The sequence below is a fragment of the Gambusia affinis genome, linkage group LG09, assembly GCF_019740435.1.
Source record: "Gambusia affinis linkage group LG09, SWU_Gaff_1.0, whole genome shotgun sequence".
Lineage (NCBI taxonomy): Eukaryota > Metazoa > Chordata > Actinopteri > Cyprinodontiformes > Poeciliidae > Gambusia > Gambusia affinis.
Window position 1 is genome coordinate 8523042 of NC_057876.1, and position 18234 is coordinate 8541275.

General features: G+C 41.1%; 1 protein-coding gene across 4 annotated transcripts; it reads left to right on the top strand.

Annotated features, from left to right (window-relative positions):
• Positions 1–793: 793 nt before the first annotated feature.
• Positions 794–18025, top strand: LOC122837159 (ectodysplasin-A-like). Of its 4 annotated transcripts, none has more exons than XM_044127306.1 (8): positions 794–1338; positions 8511–8610; positions 11883–11921; positions 13201–13365; positions 13694–13722; positions 13832–13883; positions 15983–16113; positions 16349–18025. In XM_044127306.1, exons 1-8 carry the CDS (start codon positions 1012–1014, stop codon positions 16610–16612), a joined length of 1107 nt encoding a protein of 368 aa, XP_043983241.1. In that variant the 5' UTR covers positions 794–1011; the 3' UTR covers positions 16613–18025. The 4 variants fall into 4 exon arrangements, with proteins under 4 accessions (XP_043983241.1, XP_043983242.1, XP_043983243.1 ...); XM_044127307.1 differs by having other exon boundaries at positions 15983–16107; XM_044127308.1 differs by having other exon boundaries at positions 13201–13356.
• Positions 18026–18234: the final 209 nt, after the last annotated feature.

Here is an 18234-nt window from a genome sequence, read left to right on the forward strand (position 1 = left end):
TGTCACCAGGATAAACTAAAAAGATGTATTTTTCTGATTTGTGCTTTAAAATACTGTAGCACCCCATTCTCTAAAGAATTAATAGCTTAAAGAGCTACAAATAATCAGAAAAATAAATTGTCTTTTTTTTGTTCTTCTCCACTTTTGTTCATGCAGGGCAGCCATTTTGGGTTTTGAGGTTTTGAGAAACATGTGACTTTCCTTCACAGTATTCCGCCTTTCTAGGAATATTACGATTTTTTTTTCAATGAAAAAATTGGAAATCCAAAATAAGACCAGTCATGAGAGTACTCTTTGCACTAAATGACTACAATTCAGCAACGTGAGTAAGCCATTGCTTAGTGATATCTATGTGTTCCTGCAATTAGTATAATATAATATGGCAGCCTAGACTAATCTTTAGTCTGTGAAGATTGTGGTTCTATCGTAAAATTGTTTTTTTGTGTGTGTGTGTGTGGGGGGGGGGGGGGCGGGGGGGTTACATCCAAGAAAGCAAAGAAGCAGAGAAAGGGCTTTCTTCAATGTTATATTTCTTTTTTTTTATGAGAATTTCTTTTTAGTTTTCTTTCATTATATATATTTGTGCGTGAAAGTTAGCTTTTACCAAGGTGGTTCCCCTTAAAACGAAATCCGGAGAACCTCTGGCTTAGTTAAATCCAGGTGTTCTTTTTGTTTTTTCCTTTACTTTTTAAATTTTCTCTCGCAGCGTTCCGTCTACACGTGTTGTAGTACCTACTATTGCCCATTGGGTGTCGCTCAACCACTGGCCCTTTTGAATCCAGCGCCCAACCTCTGTCCCGGACTGTCTGGATTAGTCAGCGCTCTGGACCAATCACAGCCGAGCTGGGCGGGACATCCATTGTTACTACAGATCCTGGGAGAAGTTTGCAGCCGACCTGCTGTTGCTGCACCTATGAGCCTTCACGTAAATGAATAGCCCCGGCTCGACGCGCCACAAGTCGAGCTGATTATGCCGAGATAAGGAGCATATGACCCGCGCTCCCTCCGATAATGGCATGCGATGACGCTTCACCCGCCGACGACTTCCCGGACACGGTGATGCCCAGGGGGGCTCCCTGCATGTGCGGCAAGAAGTGCAGGGGTCGGAGCGGCAGCGCTGTCTTTCTGGGATTATTCCTGCTGTCGCTCACCCTACACGCAGTCACCCTGGTCTGCTATTTGGACCTGCGCTCCGAGGTGAAAAGGGAAATTACCCACCAGAAGCGGGACTCTGTGGTGACACGCGCCGGAGTTGACCTGGATGACCCGGTGGGGGTTCTGCCGCCCGGCCACCCGCGAATGGACACCGGCAGCAGGCACAGCGAAGAGGATCGAGAGGTAAAAAAGAAAACCTGCGATGAGATTCAGCGCGCTTCTTCTGTCGGAGGCTGGTTGATTGCTCCTGTTTCTGTGTCAGGGTGTCAGGTTGTGTGTCTGTGTTCTGTCCTTGGCATGTTTTACTGGCCAACTTCATGTGCAGAATCCCGTCACCAGCTTGTTTAAACCCAGTTCCCAGGGAGATGTATGTTGAGAGAAATATTTGATTTCCTCATCTTTCCATCCATCAGGTAAACCCATGTGCCCTGCCTCAATAAAGCATCTCCCGTTGGAGAACATATTGGAATGAACTCATACAATTTATTAATTATTCCAGTTTGTCGTCCTTTTTTTCCCCCCTTCTAAAAACAGAGAAAGAGTTAGATGCTCAGAGTTTCGCCCAGCTGGAAACGCACAGGGGGGTCAGTGAGTGTGCTGGAGCAGGTGGACTGCACATTAACTGAATCACCAGCAGGTGCAAAGCCCCAAAGGCTGATGTAAATTCATCAGGACTTAGATGGGGCACTTGGTACTTGGAGCAGAGCCAGTCTCCGTCTCACATGTGTTTTCCCTTTTGTTAGCGGCTTGATTGAACACTCATTGTGTTGTCTGTGGCTTTGGCAAACAGCCTCCCCCTCCTCTGACTACTCCACTCCCTAATTTGATCAGCACGAAAAGTACCAAGTTGTACCGCTCAACTTTAGGTTGCTGTATCACTCCTGCTCATTTGTCAGCGGTTGTGTAAGCTCTGTGCTGGAGAAAACGATCCTCTGTGTGGGACATTGGCCAGGAACTGTAGCTGTCACCCCGAGGAATTTAAGTTTTCCAGTGCAAACACATCTATTCCTCTGGAGGGAACATTAATGAGATCCATCGTTTGTACTGGGATTTCTCCGTAACATTTTTCTCTCACAAGCTCGGGATATTTATTTAGCCGTGTCTTTGGTTGGCTTATTTCAGATAGTAGTTGTTTCCCTTGTTGTAGCCGAGTGAGACGGGCCTGGTATTCGGCCCAGATGGTGATGCTTCATGAGGTGAAAGACTGTAGCCCAGCTGTAAATATTTAACAGTGCTGTGATGCTGTCCGTGCCAGATGTCTGCATTAAACAACTCTGATTACACGTCCCACAGTTTACATAGTTGGAGAAACAGGAGCATGTGGCATTGAGGCCGCACTTGTTGGCCTTTTTTTTTCCCCCCCCAAGTCCGTTCCTTTGAAGAATCTCTCTTGTAGAGTTAAAAAATGTTTATTGGAATCTTCACACGTGTCTTCATCAAAGGCCCCCTCAGCGGGAATGGTTGAAATTTCATGTGATGTACAGGTATACAGACAAGTGTACCAGAACAATCAGCACACATCTGATGTGGCAAACATAAAACAAGTGGTGCTCAACTGTCCTTCACAGCATGTGTAACCTGGATTTGGTTTTTTGTGAGTATAACCTATGTTTTGAGAAAGACGGGCGATATGGATGTCTTCATCATGGTAAAACGACTTTTTTTTTATTTGATCGGTTTCTGCAGAGTTTCTTGGCGAAACAAACCCATTTTGCTTCTATGAACAAGTGCATCCAAAAGAATTTCAAAGAAAAAAAAAAGCTGTTTCTAGTTTGGCAGTTTCTAGTGTCCATCTGAGAAGAGAATGATTGCTTGACATCCCACTGTTACTGTAGGTGTCAACAGATAAAACAGAAATGGGTTAGCGCTGCCTTTTTATGCAAGTGTTACTCTAGTCAGTTTACCTCTTTACCATTTCATACCCCTATTTCACATATGTACATTGCCTTTTTGTCTCTATAACTAAACCATTTTGCACTTACATACTTTGTGAACAGGTTCTTCCAATAATTATAATGATAAATTGCCAATAAATGTTCATATTCCACCCATAATTTGATTTTATTGCATATTGCATTCTGAAAACCTAGGTTAACTGTTATCCCTTTTTGATTTCGGTTCTGGTTCCTCATGTGCAATATGACAGATAACGACCCAGTATCAGACCAAAAGGACTCTAAATGAGCTCACATAATTAACTTTGCATAAGACACACCTTGAGTAGATAATCTTGTATTTTTTTAAAGTACTTTAGAATACTTTTAACTCTGTAACACCCACAAAAAAGACAGTTTCTTATTTTATCTTATCTTAGATTATGTTGTATCTATATTAACTTGCGTCAATATAGATACAACTCAACTCAACGCTAGGTTTATATAGAAATGTCGAGCAGTCAACCAACAAGTCAGGTATGACCAAACTACAAACATAGAAGTAGAGAAGGGACAAAATGACTAGAACTCCATGTTGACCCTACAACGTTTCTCACTTTTTGTAGTTTTGGACATTTTTTGAGCAGACTTCTTCTGGAGTTAGATGGAGCCATCTACCAAGTGACGCCAATGGACATTCCGTGCGACATATTTCATAAAAGTAGATGTCTGCTTTAAAACAGTACATAAGTGAATTAAATTGTACAATAGCTAATAGTAGTTATGCCTTGTAATGAACCAGCGGCCCCTCCGTGGTGTACCCGACCGCTAACCACCCCCGTGGCCCTGATAGAAAAGGTGGCTATAGAAAACGATGGATAGATATTAGCTGCGTTTGTCTCCATAACCCATGAAAATGCTGAACCATAAAGAAAAAATATTTGGATCCAGGTCACTTCGCTCCTTGGACAATTGATAACCTTTGAAGTTTAAAACATTTTGTACTCAGGAGAAGTTCTGTAGGAAATCTAGCTGTGCCTCAAGTAATGTTTATTTACCAATTTATACCTCGTCTTAAAAGAAGGTTTCATACCCACTTAGAGAGCAGATGATTTTAGGTCATTTTCTAGAATGTAGAATAAATTTTTTAGAATTAGTTATCCGTAAAATTAATCAAAAGATACTCGGGTAGTGATAGAAGAAAAATTATAAAAGTTTAAGAACATTAATTGCTTACTTTGGTTTGTTTGGAAGCAGCAAGAAAGGACAAAAGACAATTTGAATATTGTATTGTTTGAATACTTCAGAGAGGAATTGGTTTGTACACCGCCACAAACTGGTAGCTAAAAAGGAAAGAAATGGCATTGTGTGGGTTCAAGTTGGTAAAGGAGCATTTCTTTGAAGTGAAGACATTGTTTATAAGGGCTAATATTCACACTTTATTGCATATTTGTCGGCTATAACCTATTGCATATTTGCTTGACATTTCTATATAAATACTTCTCTTAGAGTACCGTAGATGTTTTGACTTATCTCAGTCAGCCTTGATAGTAAACCAGAAGATGAAATCCAATCAGAAGAAAGCAGCCAATAATGGTTATTAGAGATCAAAAATCTTGTGTGTATAAGCAGAAATGGATCTGATGGTGATAAATGAAAATCACATCCAGCAGACTTTAGTTTTCTATGTCAGTGAAAAATATTCATCTTAATCATTAACAAGAATGGCGGTGCTTAGATCTTTAAGATTTTCTTAGAAACAATCATAAAACTAAGCAGCCGTTTCCGGAATGCAGGTAGAACTTAAGAACCACTTAAAAACTTCACAGTTTCACCAAATCCTTCCAGTTGCTCTCTTAATCCAAGCAGATGAGCTGGCGATTTATGATCTGGGTCTGGGAAGTGATCTTAACAGTCCTCACCTCCACCTCGCTGTTGGTAATGCCCTTGAGCAAGGCAGTAAATTCCAGCTGTTTTGCAGATCTGCTCAGTTCCCAACAGTAAAAATAAAACAACCTCCGTCCAGGTGTGTATGGCGCAAATATCTATGATGGCAACGAGATGTGGGGGTTGAGCATGTTGTGCCTTTATCCACCTGACATCAGCGAGAAAAATGTATTAAAGTGTGATCTAAGGATTATTTGATCGTGTTACCTCGGCTCATGTTTTCTTCTTGGGCCTTCTGTTGTATGAAATAATTCTGTGCTCTGATCTGTGCCTTCAAAGTCTCAGAGAGCACATGCTGAAACATCTGGAGTCTGGTTAATGGCTATTAAAAAAAAAAAAAAAAAAACCCAGTTTGATGGGAATCAAACTCAAAAGTCCTCACTCGTGTACAACGTTGAGGCACCAGGTGGGTCGTGACCCTCTTTGATTGTAATTTGCTGCCGATAGTTAAAACGGGAAGTATTGTGATTGTTCACCCGGATATCATGCGTAAATAAATGAACTGTCGTAAAAAGCCCAATAGGAGGTTAAAACATCGGCAATGTGAGGATGCAAACACATAAGCGCGCACAGCCTGAGTCGTCCTGACAGGCAGATGGCGCAGACAGATTGAGTCCAGAGTCGTCGCAAACATCAACCAAAATTAATAAATTCTCGACGCGTTCAAGTGAGGAATCTCTCCGCCAGCAAGTGTTGCAACAGTCCGAGGGATGACTGGCTGCTGACAGGCTACATCTCCCTCAGGTTGAACTTCATAGTGTATGCGTACCGTTATTGAATTACCCGGGTTATGGTTTAAAACACATGGCTCGCCCAGAGAGAAGCGGTTAAGACGGGGAGGCCGCCCTTTTTGTGTGTGTGGTGTTTTAAAAGAAAACACGCTGTCATCGTCGAATTTGATCGCTTGAATCACAGGAGTATCACGAGCCGTCGGCTCTCGGGAGGATGCATGCCACTGGGGTTAGTAATGCCTGCACAGCGGTGATGGGCACCCGACATGCAACATCAGCCACCAGCCCTCGGTTTCACCTCCTCAACTTTGTAACCTCACATTCTTAAGCGCTATTGGGTTTCACACGTCTATGCCGCAACCAGGATGGATATTTAGTGCAGTAAAATAGAAAGGAGAATCTATTTGTCGTCTTTAGTCATCAGAAATATGTAGGGAATTTGATGTTTAAAAGTGCTAGCAAGCATACAAGCTTTTGGAGGGGTGCTAATTAAAGCAAAAGGAGCCCTCCTGTAATAGCAAAATTACACAGCCTGGGGTGACTGAATTTTCGTCATATCCTCACGAAGCAACAGGGAATCGCATCCACGGCTTGCAACAGCAACCCCCCTCACTTTGAAGATTTGAAAGCCCTCTAATTAATTGCATTTTCCCTTTGTGCCGAAAAAGAATGGTTTACTCAATAGTTGGCACTTGGCATACATACCAACACGTTGTCATCCTGATTTACTGTAACTCGGCATGCCTTTGAAGATGATGAAGGCTGCAAATGTTGTAATGATGTGAAACCAAGCAAGTGAGAGTGTGAAACCATTCCGCATGGTACTTTAATGGGAGCTTTTAGTTTAAAATTTATTTTTTTTCCCCCGCTCTTTTGCCTTCATCTGTCAGCTGCACCAGTTTGGTAGTAGCCTCGCAGACTGCTTGTTTGTCTTTCGTCGTTCTGCCGGGGCCTTAATCTCAGGCCAGAAATTGGCTGCGAGATCATGTTTGGCTGTCAGAACAGACGAAAGTGTAAAGCCATATGGCTGAACATACACACCAAGAATACTTTTGAGATCCCCCCGCCCCCCTCGTTCTTTTACACACCAACAGCTGGAGAGGAGATGTGGAGGCACCTGCACGCCAAATGAACAGCGAACCTTTCTGCTCCCAGGAACATCTGGAGCGGCTGTGTGTCCGTAAACTGTTCCAACTTGCGCTCGTTCATCGGCTCTGGATTTCCCGGGCCTCGTAAGGTCAGACATAGCTGGCAGCTGGTCAGGGACGTAGATGTTAACTGCACTCTGAGCCGGCTGGGGAGGTGTTCGACATGATTCAGCTCATCGCTCGCTTCAGGGAAGGCATTCTGGAGGGTGGGTGTTCCCACATCTGATATAAGGTACAGAAAACTAGAAACATAACTTCTTGTGTCTGTCTTCTCATGGTCTGTCAGTGGTTTTGGTTTAAAACCTCACTGGGGAGGTACTGGGAGTTCACGTTGCTTCAGAAGGGGGCGATATCGGGTTGTTGGGGCTTCGTGACTGAACTTTTAGAAATATAATATAATATCTTAAAAGATGCAAACCTCAATGTATTTTACGAGGATTTTATATTGTAGCCTAACAAATAGCAAGTAAAACCGTGAAATGGCAAAAACGCATATAAAAGCTGCTTATAATTTCTAAAATATTCTACATGTATAATGAGCAATACTTAAATATTTTCTTTGTGATCACATGTCAAAAATTGAATGCCATATTTGAATATGGTCGCACAATTTTGGAAAATATTATTGGTGAATTTTTTATTTAGTTTTTAAGTTAACAAATCCACATTTTTGTCAATCCCCTTGTTTTCAGTTGTTCTTCATTCACTGTGACCTTCAGCCCCCCATTGTGAGATTAATATTTCACTAACAAAATAATTGTGATATAGTATACAACACTAATATTATAAGGAAATAACAAAATGATGTATAATTTTCTTGTTATTTGACAAATATGTCCTACTTTTGCCGATCTGACATGTGAAATTCAAACATTAAATATTGCACAGGTGGAAATAAAGGGCATGTCTGATGCAGCACATGAAAAGAAATATATGTACACATTGTAGGATATGATAAAAGAAAGTCTGTATGGTGGTTTGGATGTTTTTGGTGCCAGGTTTCAGGGCAGTCTGACACTGATCAGCACACCAATATGTAGGTCATATAAAATGACAGCAGTGGGAAAATTGATTTACGGATCTTAAATCAGCCACACCAGATCTGTTTCTTGGACTATTTTTTTATTATTATTTTGGTTATTCATGTCACCAGTGAATAGGCTGGGACCAGGTGCATATGAATAGGTGTTGCTCTCGAATTAACCCCACCTCATGTCCTCCTTTTGTGTTGAAAAAGAGAAGAAAAAAAAAGGTGAATTTTAGAGCGTCCGTGGCCAGGTGACGAGTTCAGATACAGACAGAAACGACTCGGGTTACGGGATAAATTACCGCCCGTACCGGGACAGACAATGACTTGGCCACAAGTGACTGTCTCGGCCCACGTCTTTTTAAATGCCCCAAGTTGTTTCTGTGCAAACATTATATGCCAAGAATAGAATCAATACTTGTAACGTGTGTTTCCCTCTCAAAACCTTGGATTGTTTTTCCTTTATTTTCTGTTTACTTCAGATGCTTCATCCCAGATGGCATTGCTGCTATTGATATTCACAGCTGTTCGATTCAGGGCTCTTTTGTTCGACGCTTGTTGCACGTTTTGAGTTCTGGGCGATTTTCCACTCTTAAACTTTCCCTCACCACCTTTGTGTCCCCTTCAGGAGAGGTTCCTCTACAGAAACGACGACTTCCATGGCACAAAAGACAGCAGAGGAAGAACACGACGAGCAAAAAGGAGTCCTGGCAGGGAAGCAGAAACAGGTGTGAGGCGTTTTGTTTTGTTTTTTAATTCATCCACACCCTTACAAAGAAGCTGTAATCGGATGCTGTGTTTCCCACCTTGTCATTTTCCACCTGTAGATTAACTACTAGAGGTGCACCAATTAGACTTTTCCCTGGTTGATAACAATTTCCAATTTACTTTGAGGTCTGACCTTCCAAAGATATTTATAGCACTAATTTTGCAAATAGGAGGGATGTTTACAGTAAATTTCCATGGGAAGATGATCCATGAACATTTGGAAATAATTTCAAATTGGAACGTTGGTGGAATTAAATGAAAACTGTGGCCAATTTTATGCAATGTAATCTTACCCCTGTTGTTGGCCAACATAAACATAAATGTATCGCTTGTCATCGGCAAAGATCCATGCAAAATAATGCCATTTAAAAAAGGTTTACACAGACTTATTTATTTGCAAAACTTGATCAAAATTGAATTATTTTACTGCTCATTCAGTTCTTTTGTTGAAGAAAGAATAAAATAGGAATGTCAGTAACATTTTTCAAGTCTGGATAACTGGGGAGAGCCCATTCAGACTTTTTAATGGATAGTTTTGTTTTGTTTTTGTTTTTTGCTCAAGTGTGGTCACAATTGTGGCATCTGTTGTACAAGTTTCTAAAACTGTGTCTATGTGAAGAAGAAACGTGCCGACGAGGGGCATGGCCCTAAACCCCAACAATACGCAGTATGCCATGTGCATTTGACTTGAATAACATTAATTTTCTCAAGATTAATGGCATTAAGTCTGGTTGTTTTAGTCAACGTTGTGCCAGAACGTACTTTCCTCGACCTATATTTAAAATCTCTTTTCAAGCAGTGGCCATGCTTGCTAACCTGAGCATTCATGACAGACTCTGCTGACGAGAAGAAGCTGTAGCACAGCAGGGAGAAAGCGGGAGGGTGTGAGCAGCACGTACACAAGGATTATTGATCTCACTAAAATCCTGCACCTGACTGTGATTGTTTTGTTTTATTTCTGACGGAGCAGCTTATTTGTGAACTTGACAGCGCTCTCCCTTCTCTGCGTAGAGAGAAGTTAGAGAAGCTCATTATGCTTTCAGAACATAATGATAGTTTTAACAAATATGTAAAATGCTACACACATGTATATATATATATATATATATATATATATATATATATATATATATATATACATACATATATATACATACACATACACTGCCGTTTTAAGGGCCAGCCTCCAGGGTTAATTATCTTGGAATGGTTCCAGATCTAAACTTTCCAAATTATGCATCCCTATCTTGGACAGTGACAAGCACCAAGTGCTGTATGTTGCTTGTAAGAGTAACAGTTTTGAATCCAGCAGAAAATGAATGAAATATAAGCCTCAAGGTGTCTCCAGCTTTTACCTCATTTTTGGGAAACTCAAAATAAGTGCATCAGAATGTAGGGATGATGTCACAAAACAAATGTTAGGAGTTCTTATGTTTTTTTTATTGAATAGAAAAATAATGGGTTTGAGTTTTTGTTTTGTTTTTTTTTGTAATACTTGAACTTCTGATTACCAGTCAAATCCTTTCACAACCAGCAGATGCTGTCCTCTGGATTAGTCCACTCTTGTTGACTACATTGCACCTGCTGACTTGACTTTTGAGCAATTGTTTCTGTAGTAACAGGGTTCGGTTACTGTGTAAATAAAGGGCTCATGTTGGGATTACGGCTCCTAAATCCTGAAAACTGGATGTTCTTAGCTCCTCACTTCTCTGTGGAATAAATTATTTTAGCTTTTTTTTTTTTTTACTTCTTTGTGCTAACTTTACAAAGCGACACTACCACATCATTTGGCTGTGCTTTTACAGCAAAAGCATTAAGTGAAATGGGATTGATTAATACTTGGATAGCAAGCGAGGACAACAAGGGCTTCGGGAGGGTTGCACCAATTCGAAACAGACAGTGAAATCCTCTCGATTTTCCTCAGTCTCAAAATAACACAGTCTCTAAAATGTCGTTCGCACCTATCATCGCACATCTGAATATTAGAATAATAATCAGCAGTGTTGATGGCTTTCATTATTTTAAACTGATGTATGTAAACTAATAACTCCATTGAAGGACAAAAAACCCACATGGCCAATATGTCTGAATTAGCTTTTGTTTAGAATCTGAGCTATGCAAATAAAAAAAAAGATAAAAAAAGAGCAAAGACTTTGATGTTTCATGTCTGAGTGCAACAAGTGCACCATGATCACAAGGCATTCCAGCGTCTGTGGCGTGACACTGAATACTTGGGGTGTGGTGGCGGCGGGGGAATTTAGTGATTGTGTTTAAATTAGAAGAAAAAACTCACCTTTGAGAGTTTCTACATAAATCAGTAACGTCCCAAGCCTCTAAACACTAATCATTCCCAGGTCTTTCCTCTACGCCGAGCGCACAGACAAAGGCTTTTGTAATCTCAGCCTTAGATGTGTGCTGTTTTGTGTGCATTTATGTATGCGTGTCCTTTTTCTTTTTCTTTTCTTTTTTTTTTTTCACGTGTGTGTGTGTGTGTGTGTGTGTCTGCAGCGCTCCTCTAACGGGCACCAGATTCCAGATAGGGCTGCTCGTTAAGAGAAATCTACGCGGATGCATCCAGTCATTTAGCCAGGGGAGAAACGCCGGCCCATATGTTTGAGGGGGGACTCAAACTGTGAGGTTTTAAGGTTAAATGGCCTTTGTAGTTCTAATGACATGGTAAACATGCACAAAAAGGCTTTTTGAAAGGATTCCTCAGCTGAGCATATATGTACGCGCGCGCATTTTAACTCCGGAGTAGTGACATTGATGCCCCAGCGAACATCCCCACACACACAACACACAACAGCGTACGGGTGTGTGTGTGTGTGTGGGGGGGGGGGGGGTATGGGGGGGAGGTTTGCCGGTGGTGAATATATGCTTTGACAAACACACGCACACATGTACACACACTTTCATCTGTGCTCTCCATCTGGGTCTAATTCAAAGAAAAAGGATTTTGGCAGGATTAAGTATCTCTCTAATGATCTTCTCCAGTTCCACTGCCTGCGAATGCTTAAGGCACTTGTTCATACAGAGGAGGTGAAACCGCACTTACAAATTACTACACTACGAGATACCGCAGACTGACGGCGCGCACCGTCTGAATCTGGTAAAGCTGATTATAGGAGACCTGCGTGGAACGAGGTGGACGCTCGGGATGCCATCCAAGATGGTGATTATTCTTGAAACTATTTCAGGAATAATCATGCTGCTATTCTTTTTACTATTTCAGAATCAAATGGAAGGGAGAAGAGGAAAGAGAGGAAAAAAGGTATTTGTCTGCTTTTTTTGTTGTTGAGAAGACTGCAGCTTGAATTGCCTAATTACAATTGGTACTGTGCTTTGCAAGATGTCTATTAGACAAACACAAAGTAGTATAAAATTAGATGGGAAAACTAGATTATTTCAAACTTTTTCACACAAATGTCTGAAATATGTGGGATGCATTCGTTTTCAGCAATCTTTCCTCTGATACTATTAAATAAATCCAGTGCAACCAATTAGTCATCTTACTGGTAAATAGTCTACACATATGTCACTTAAAAGTAGTATAAAGAGAGCTGCTCTCTGATGACTTCTGGGGTCATAAATGGGTCAGATTTGGATTTTTGAAGTGGTTCCAGCAGGTTTAAAACAGGCGTTATCCCCAGCTCTTAGCATCTCACTGGACTAATTCTTCATAAAAAATGGAAAGAGCTTTGGACAACTGCAGATGTAACATTAAAAAGGCCGTCACGATAAAACGAAAGGCCTGGAAATCTGAGAAACTGTCACCATGGTAACTCTGAAAGAGCTGCAGACATCCACAGCTCAGGTGGGCGGATCTGTCAACAGAACCACTTTTAGTTATGCAGGCCACACTTCTGGCCTTTGTGGAAGAGTGGCAAGATAAAAGCAGTTGTTGAAAGAAAGCAATAAGAAGTCAAGCTTTTCCTTTGACACATACAAAAATAAATGCATAGAATTAAGAAAGGCCACGTTCAAACTTAAAATAAACATGCAGAAGACGTTTTAGCCAAATGAGAACAAGGGTGAACTTTTTGCCCTACATGCCAAAGTCTGTGTGGCAGAAAACCTAGACCCCAATGCTCCATACCCACAATGAAACTTATTTAAAAAATCTGGCAAGACAGGACAATTAACATCACCACTCTCTCTCCATAAAGTCTGACTGAATTTGAGTGATTTGGCATGTCCACAATTAGACTTGAACTTTTAACTTTATTCACTTTGAAGTTATTTTATTAAATGTTTAAAAAAAAAACATTTAATAAAATATGCATCTTTTTTTCACTTGCAAATAAACAGAAGTTTGCGTTGACCTATCACATAAAAATCCTAGTACATACAGTGAGGTTTGTGGTTGTAATGAGACAAAATGGAGTATTTGGAATATGAACATACTTGCGTATATTTTGTTTTGTGCTTTCCATCAAAACCTTCGTGGCTCTGGCCTGTCTTCATATGACCACATCTCTGAAGGTCATGCGGGGTAAAGTTCCTGATTAGAGTCCAACAACAGTAACTTTATTGTCTTTCTCTTTCTACAGCGAAGAAAAGGCCTGGACCGCCTGGCCTCCCGGGCCCCCCAGGGCCACAGGGCCCGCCGGGCATCCCAGGGATCCCCGGTATTCCAGGAAGCAACGTTGTGGGGCCCGTAGGACCTCCCGGACCCCCTGGGCCACAGGGACCTCCAGGCCCTCAAGGTCCGGCAGGTACAAGACTCCGCAACATGCGTTGAGATAACCGAGAAAACGGAGCTCAGAGATTTTCCACCTAGATTACAGTTTTCCTCCGGCACATCGCCGCTTTCCCACACTAGAAGGGGGCTCAAGTTGTCAAAATTGATTAACTCATTGCCTCCACTGTGAGGCTGTCTGATTCAGGTTGTCAAACATTGTGCAGAATAGCAGTGATTTATCCTTAAACTATGTCAGTGTTTGTTTTGTTTAATCACCGCTCCTCCTTTTGTTTCTCTCCAGCATTGAACTGCAGGATTTCAAAAAAAGAAAAAAAAATCATGTCTGTCTTTTATTGTTGCAGGGGTTTCTGATAAGTCAAAGAAATTCCAGGTAAGAGTACACCCTTCATTGAATTAAATCTCATTCTACAAATATTTGTCAATGAGAGGGCCTGCCTGCCCCCTTGCGAATTATTCACCTGGGGTTCTTTGTTTTCCAGCCGGCAGTGGTTCACTTACAAGGACAAGAAACAACAATCCAAGTGAGGGAAGGTGGGTGCCTTGCTTATGCTCACTCAGAAATATACTAGTGTGTTTGACACGAAGCAATAAGCACGAATTATCCCTGTCACTGCTGTTTGTCAAACACACAAATTTGGGGTTATACCAAACAGACGGGCCTGCCAAACACTGGAACTGCAAGAAAACAAATGACATTTCTTTAGATTGTTGGCACGCCTTTGATGGCTCGCTCGAGAGATCCAGCAATCTGAGGGGATTATAGTCTTTATGTCAAAATGCAGAACCATCTACAAGTCCCTGTTAAAATGTAAAGCTTGTGCTATGTAAGACAATATGTAGCCATGATAAATAATTTCGTTTTTTTTACACATGTCAGGCCATATAGTGCGTTCCAATTAACTAAGAAGGAAAAACTGCAAAATGCCCATCTTTTACCTGATAGTTAGCTGAAGCACATTTCCATTTGGCTTTCAGCATTTAGTTTTCTTTGTCACATACCTAAAATCAATTACAGTCAAATAACCTAATCTAACTAAACCAAAATGAAGTCGACCTGTTATAGTAGGAATTCCCTGGCATTTGTTGATTTACAACCTCTAGCTAAAGGCATTCGTTGCAGAAAGATTACAAAGAATCTCATTGTACAAAGATTTTGGTGAGGACAAGAGTGTAAGAATCCACAGTAATATATCTTGGCACAGTACAGAAAATCTTTAGTTATTAGAGAGAAAAAAGGGACAATGGTTACAAAAGCTGAGGGTTTCTCTAAAACTAAAACTACACAATAGAAATTGGTGAAGGAGGCTGCTTGACCGCAGCACTGAAGGAGCTGCAGGAATTTCCACTGAACGCTCCTTGTGAGAACAGACTTATTTATTCTCCATGTGTCTGGACTAAGGAATAGGTTTACATGAGAGAGGCCTTTTTCTTTTGCCCAAAAAAAAAAAACATCCACATCCTACTAAAACCTCTCAAACTGTGTGTGAATCTTTACGATCTAAAGGAGACAAACTGAAACCTTGGGCAAATATGCTAAGTGAATCATGGTGATGGCTGTATCATGATCTGGGGTTAGCTGGATAATGTTGTATAGCTGTGACCCAAAGACTTCAGGTCCTTGCTGGAAAGATGAGGAGCGATTTTGTTTTTTCTGTGTCAAACCAAGTCCAACAAAATAAAGACTTAATGTGAAGAAAATTCAAGTTTTGGTACGGATGAGCCAGAATCCAGAACTAGCGTCAACAGAAAAACTACAACTACTGTTGATGCATTTGGAAATATATGAAAGATTTTCCGCAAGACTGAGTAGGCAAGTACTTAATCCTTCCAGGATTTTATTTGTGAATGTTGTGGGTTAAAACTACTGATTTTGCAGCACCTTTTTTCAAAAAGCTGCAGTCAGAGTTATTTGTTTTAGGCTTTATTTTTGCCATAGCGTCGTCTTACGGAAATACCCGATATCGCTGCACATAACTTCCCCAAAAAAGACAATATTATACCATGTTTAAAAATGGTTAGTTGATTGGTTAGAAAAGACAGAAAACGTTAAATTGCTTGGAAAGATTTGCAGAGAAGTGAATTTGTGTATGATGAGGTCATTTGCGTCAAGTTTCGACATCACAACTTCCTGGAGGGACTGAACGCTGCCAAGTGAAGGAGTGAGACGCTCACAGACTGCCGCCAATGAAGACTGATTGTTGACAATATTCAAACAAATTTCATCGTTTCATTTTTGGTCCTTTAAACAGATTTATTTCTTACTCAGTTGAATTGCGAAGGATGAATGTCGGAGCTGCTGCAAAATGAGAAAGCACATTTTCCTGCTGGAGAAATGTTTGATTCTGCGACTTTAACTTTATGCAGAATGATAGCAGCCTAACTGTTATCTTACTGCTGTTTCATGTTTATTTAACACATGTATGCCTGCATTAAATGTCAGAGCCATGTGGCCTGACGTCAGGACTGAAAGACTCGCATGCTACCTCAGTCCTTCTCCTAAGACGGAGCACAAGCATCATTAAGCAGGTTTATATTCTGTCAGTGCCAAGATCTGTTTTTCGTTAAAACATAGCCACGAGTTGTTTATGTTGACCGTTTGTCTCGCCCTGTGTTTGTTGTGACATGTTTAGATCTGTCTCAAGGCGTCCTCAGGAACTGGAAGATGGTGTCCATCAATAAAGACGTGTTCAGGATGAACCCTCGCACCGGAGAGCTGGTGGTGCTGCTGGACGGTGTCTACTTCATATATAGTCAGGTAGAAGTGAGTACGGTCCTTGACGTAACTCCTTTAAAATTACAGTCAGAAGAGCTGGCAGCTGATCTTAAAAGTAATCCTGCCTGCTTTTGTTAACGTCTGAGTCATTCTCTTCCCTCTGTGGCTCAGTGTGCAGCTCTGGAAGTCATGCTTCTGCTGCTGCTCAGGCTTTCAGAGAACCCCTAAATTGTTTAGCTTACCCCTCTCAGTCTTGTGCGGCTCTCTTTTCTGTTCTCACCAGGTGTACTACCTCAACTTCACCGACATTGCCAGCTACGACCTGATGGTGGATTCCAGCCCGTTCCTACGCTGCACGTGCAGCATTGAGACAGGCCAGCGCAAGTTCAACACCTGCTACACGGCAGGCGTGAGCCTGCTGCGCTCGGGCCAGAAGATCTCCATACGCATAGCCCACGAGTACACGCTCATAAACATGACCAATCACACCACCTTCCTGGGCAGCGTCAGGCTCGGAGAGGCTCCATCTGCTGGACAGAACGGTTAACCGCACTCGCCGTCTGCTGTCTTTTCATCCTGCCTGATGTGGGATTGCCGGGTTCATTTCAAGGCCAATGTCTAGAGGACACTCGGCAAGCTTTGGTGACTATTGTTCACTTTAAAACGTTTGCCTTTATAAAGGACTCTGGACACTTCAAATACTTCCCTTCCACATGAATCTGTGCAGAGATACGCCTTTTGGAACCAAATATCCTCGTCAAACTTCAAAATTTCTATTTATAGTCACCCTCTATGTGCAGTAGCTCTCTTTATAACAAGGAAGGACACTGTGCTGATAGGTACTTAGTAATTATGTACTTTTAAGTGCTGTTGAACAATGACAAAAAAAAAAAACCACCAGTGATAGTGCCTTGCAAATTTATTCATGATTCGCACTCCTTCTCAAACCTTTCATCACATCACGTGAATATATTTTATGAACATAAAGATTTCCTTAGATTTGAAGTGGAAGGAAAATAATTAAGTTTTTAGCTTTTTTTTTTTTTTTTTTTACAAGTAAAAACCTAAAACGTCTCTACCAGCTTTAAAATGCTAGCTACTGTGACTTTGCAAAAAACGTCAGTCTCACAGATTGAATGGAGAGCAATCTGTAAACAACAGTTTTTAGGTGTTGCCACAATGTCTCGATTTGATCTACGTTTGGCCTTTGGCTCATTTATGCATTTGGCATGAATATGCTTTGATCCAGACCATTCCATTGGAGCGCTTGCTTTGTTTGCGGTCATCTTGATAAAAACTGAACCTCCGCCTACCAACTAGTTTTCTTTCAGAATTGCTTTGTACTTGGCTTTAGACAGCGTCCAATCAACTCTACAATCACCTTTTCATTTTCCTGGTGGGGGAAAGAAATAATAAAAATCCTGCAGCATGATACCGCCATTGGGATGGCATGACATTTTTATGTTAGTAAAGTTTAAATACATTGTATGATTTTCCTTCCATTTCTCTAAGGCCATCAAATAAACTTTCAATAGGAAAAAAAAAAGCTTAAAAGTTTGTGATTGTATTGTGGTTAGATATAAAAAAGGTACTTCGGCGAGGCACTGTTTTTCTCATGATTTACTTCCTGTTTCTATTATTTAAGCCTTTTCTATAAGTCATGGAAGGAGGAGTTGAAAACTCCACAAGATGCAAGGACGAAGGAAGGTATTCAAAGAGCAACAGCACTATATATATGTATATATATATTTTTTTTTTGTTTTGCGCACATTTGCACTACAGCATCCCTGCAAATTACCAGTGATATGTCTCCCAGTGCTTTTGTTTAGTTACCTTATGACTGAATCCATGTAGAGAAACAAGTTGTTAATACATGCTTGTACATAATGTATATAAAATGGAATATACTTTTGTAAATGGAGTTGATTGATGGATTAAAATGTTTTCATTTTCTGCCTAAGTGCGCCTCCCTCGTCTTCTGTGTTTGTGCAGCCGGTGGTGTTCATTTACAGGCCTCCAACCTCCCTTTCATATCAGCCTGAACTGGCACGAGCGCTGACAAGGATAAATGATGCTGTGGGAGCGGGGCCTTTGTCTTTATTAAAATGTGGCTTTTTACGTTGTCTGCGAGTTTCACAACGAGCCACGGAGTTGGCTTTAGTTTCAGCA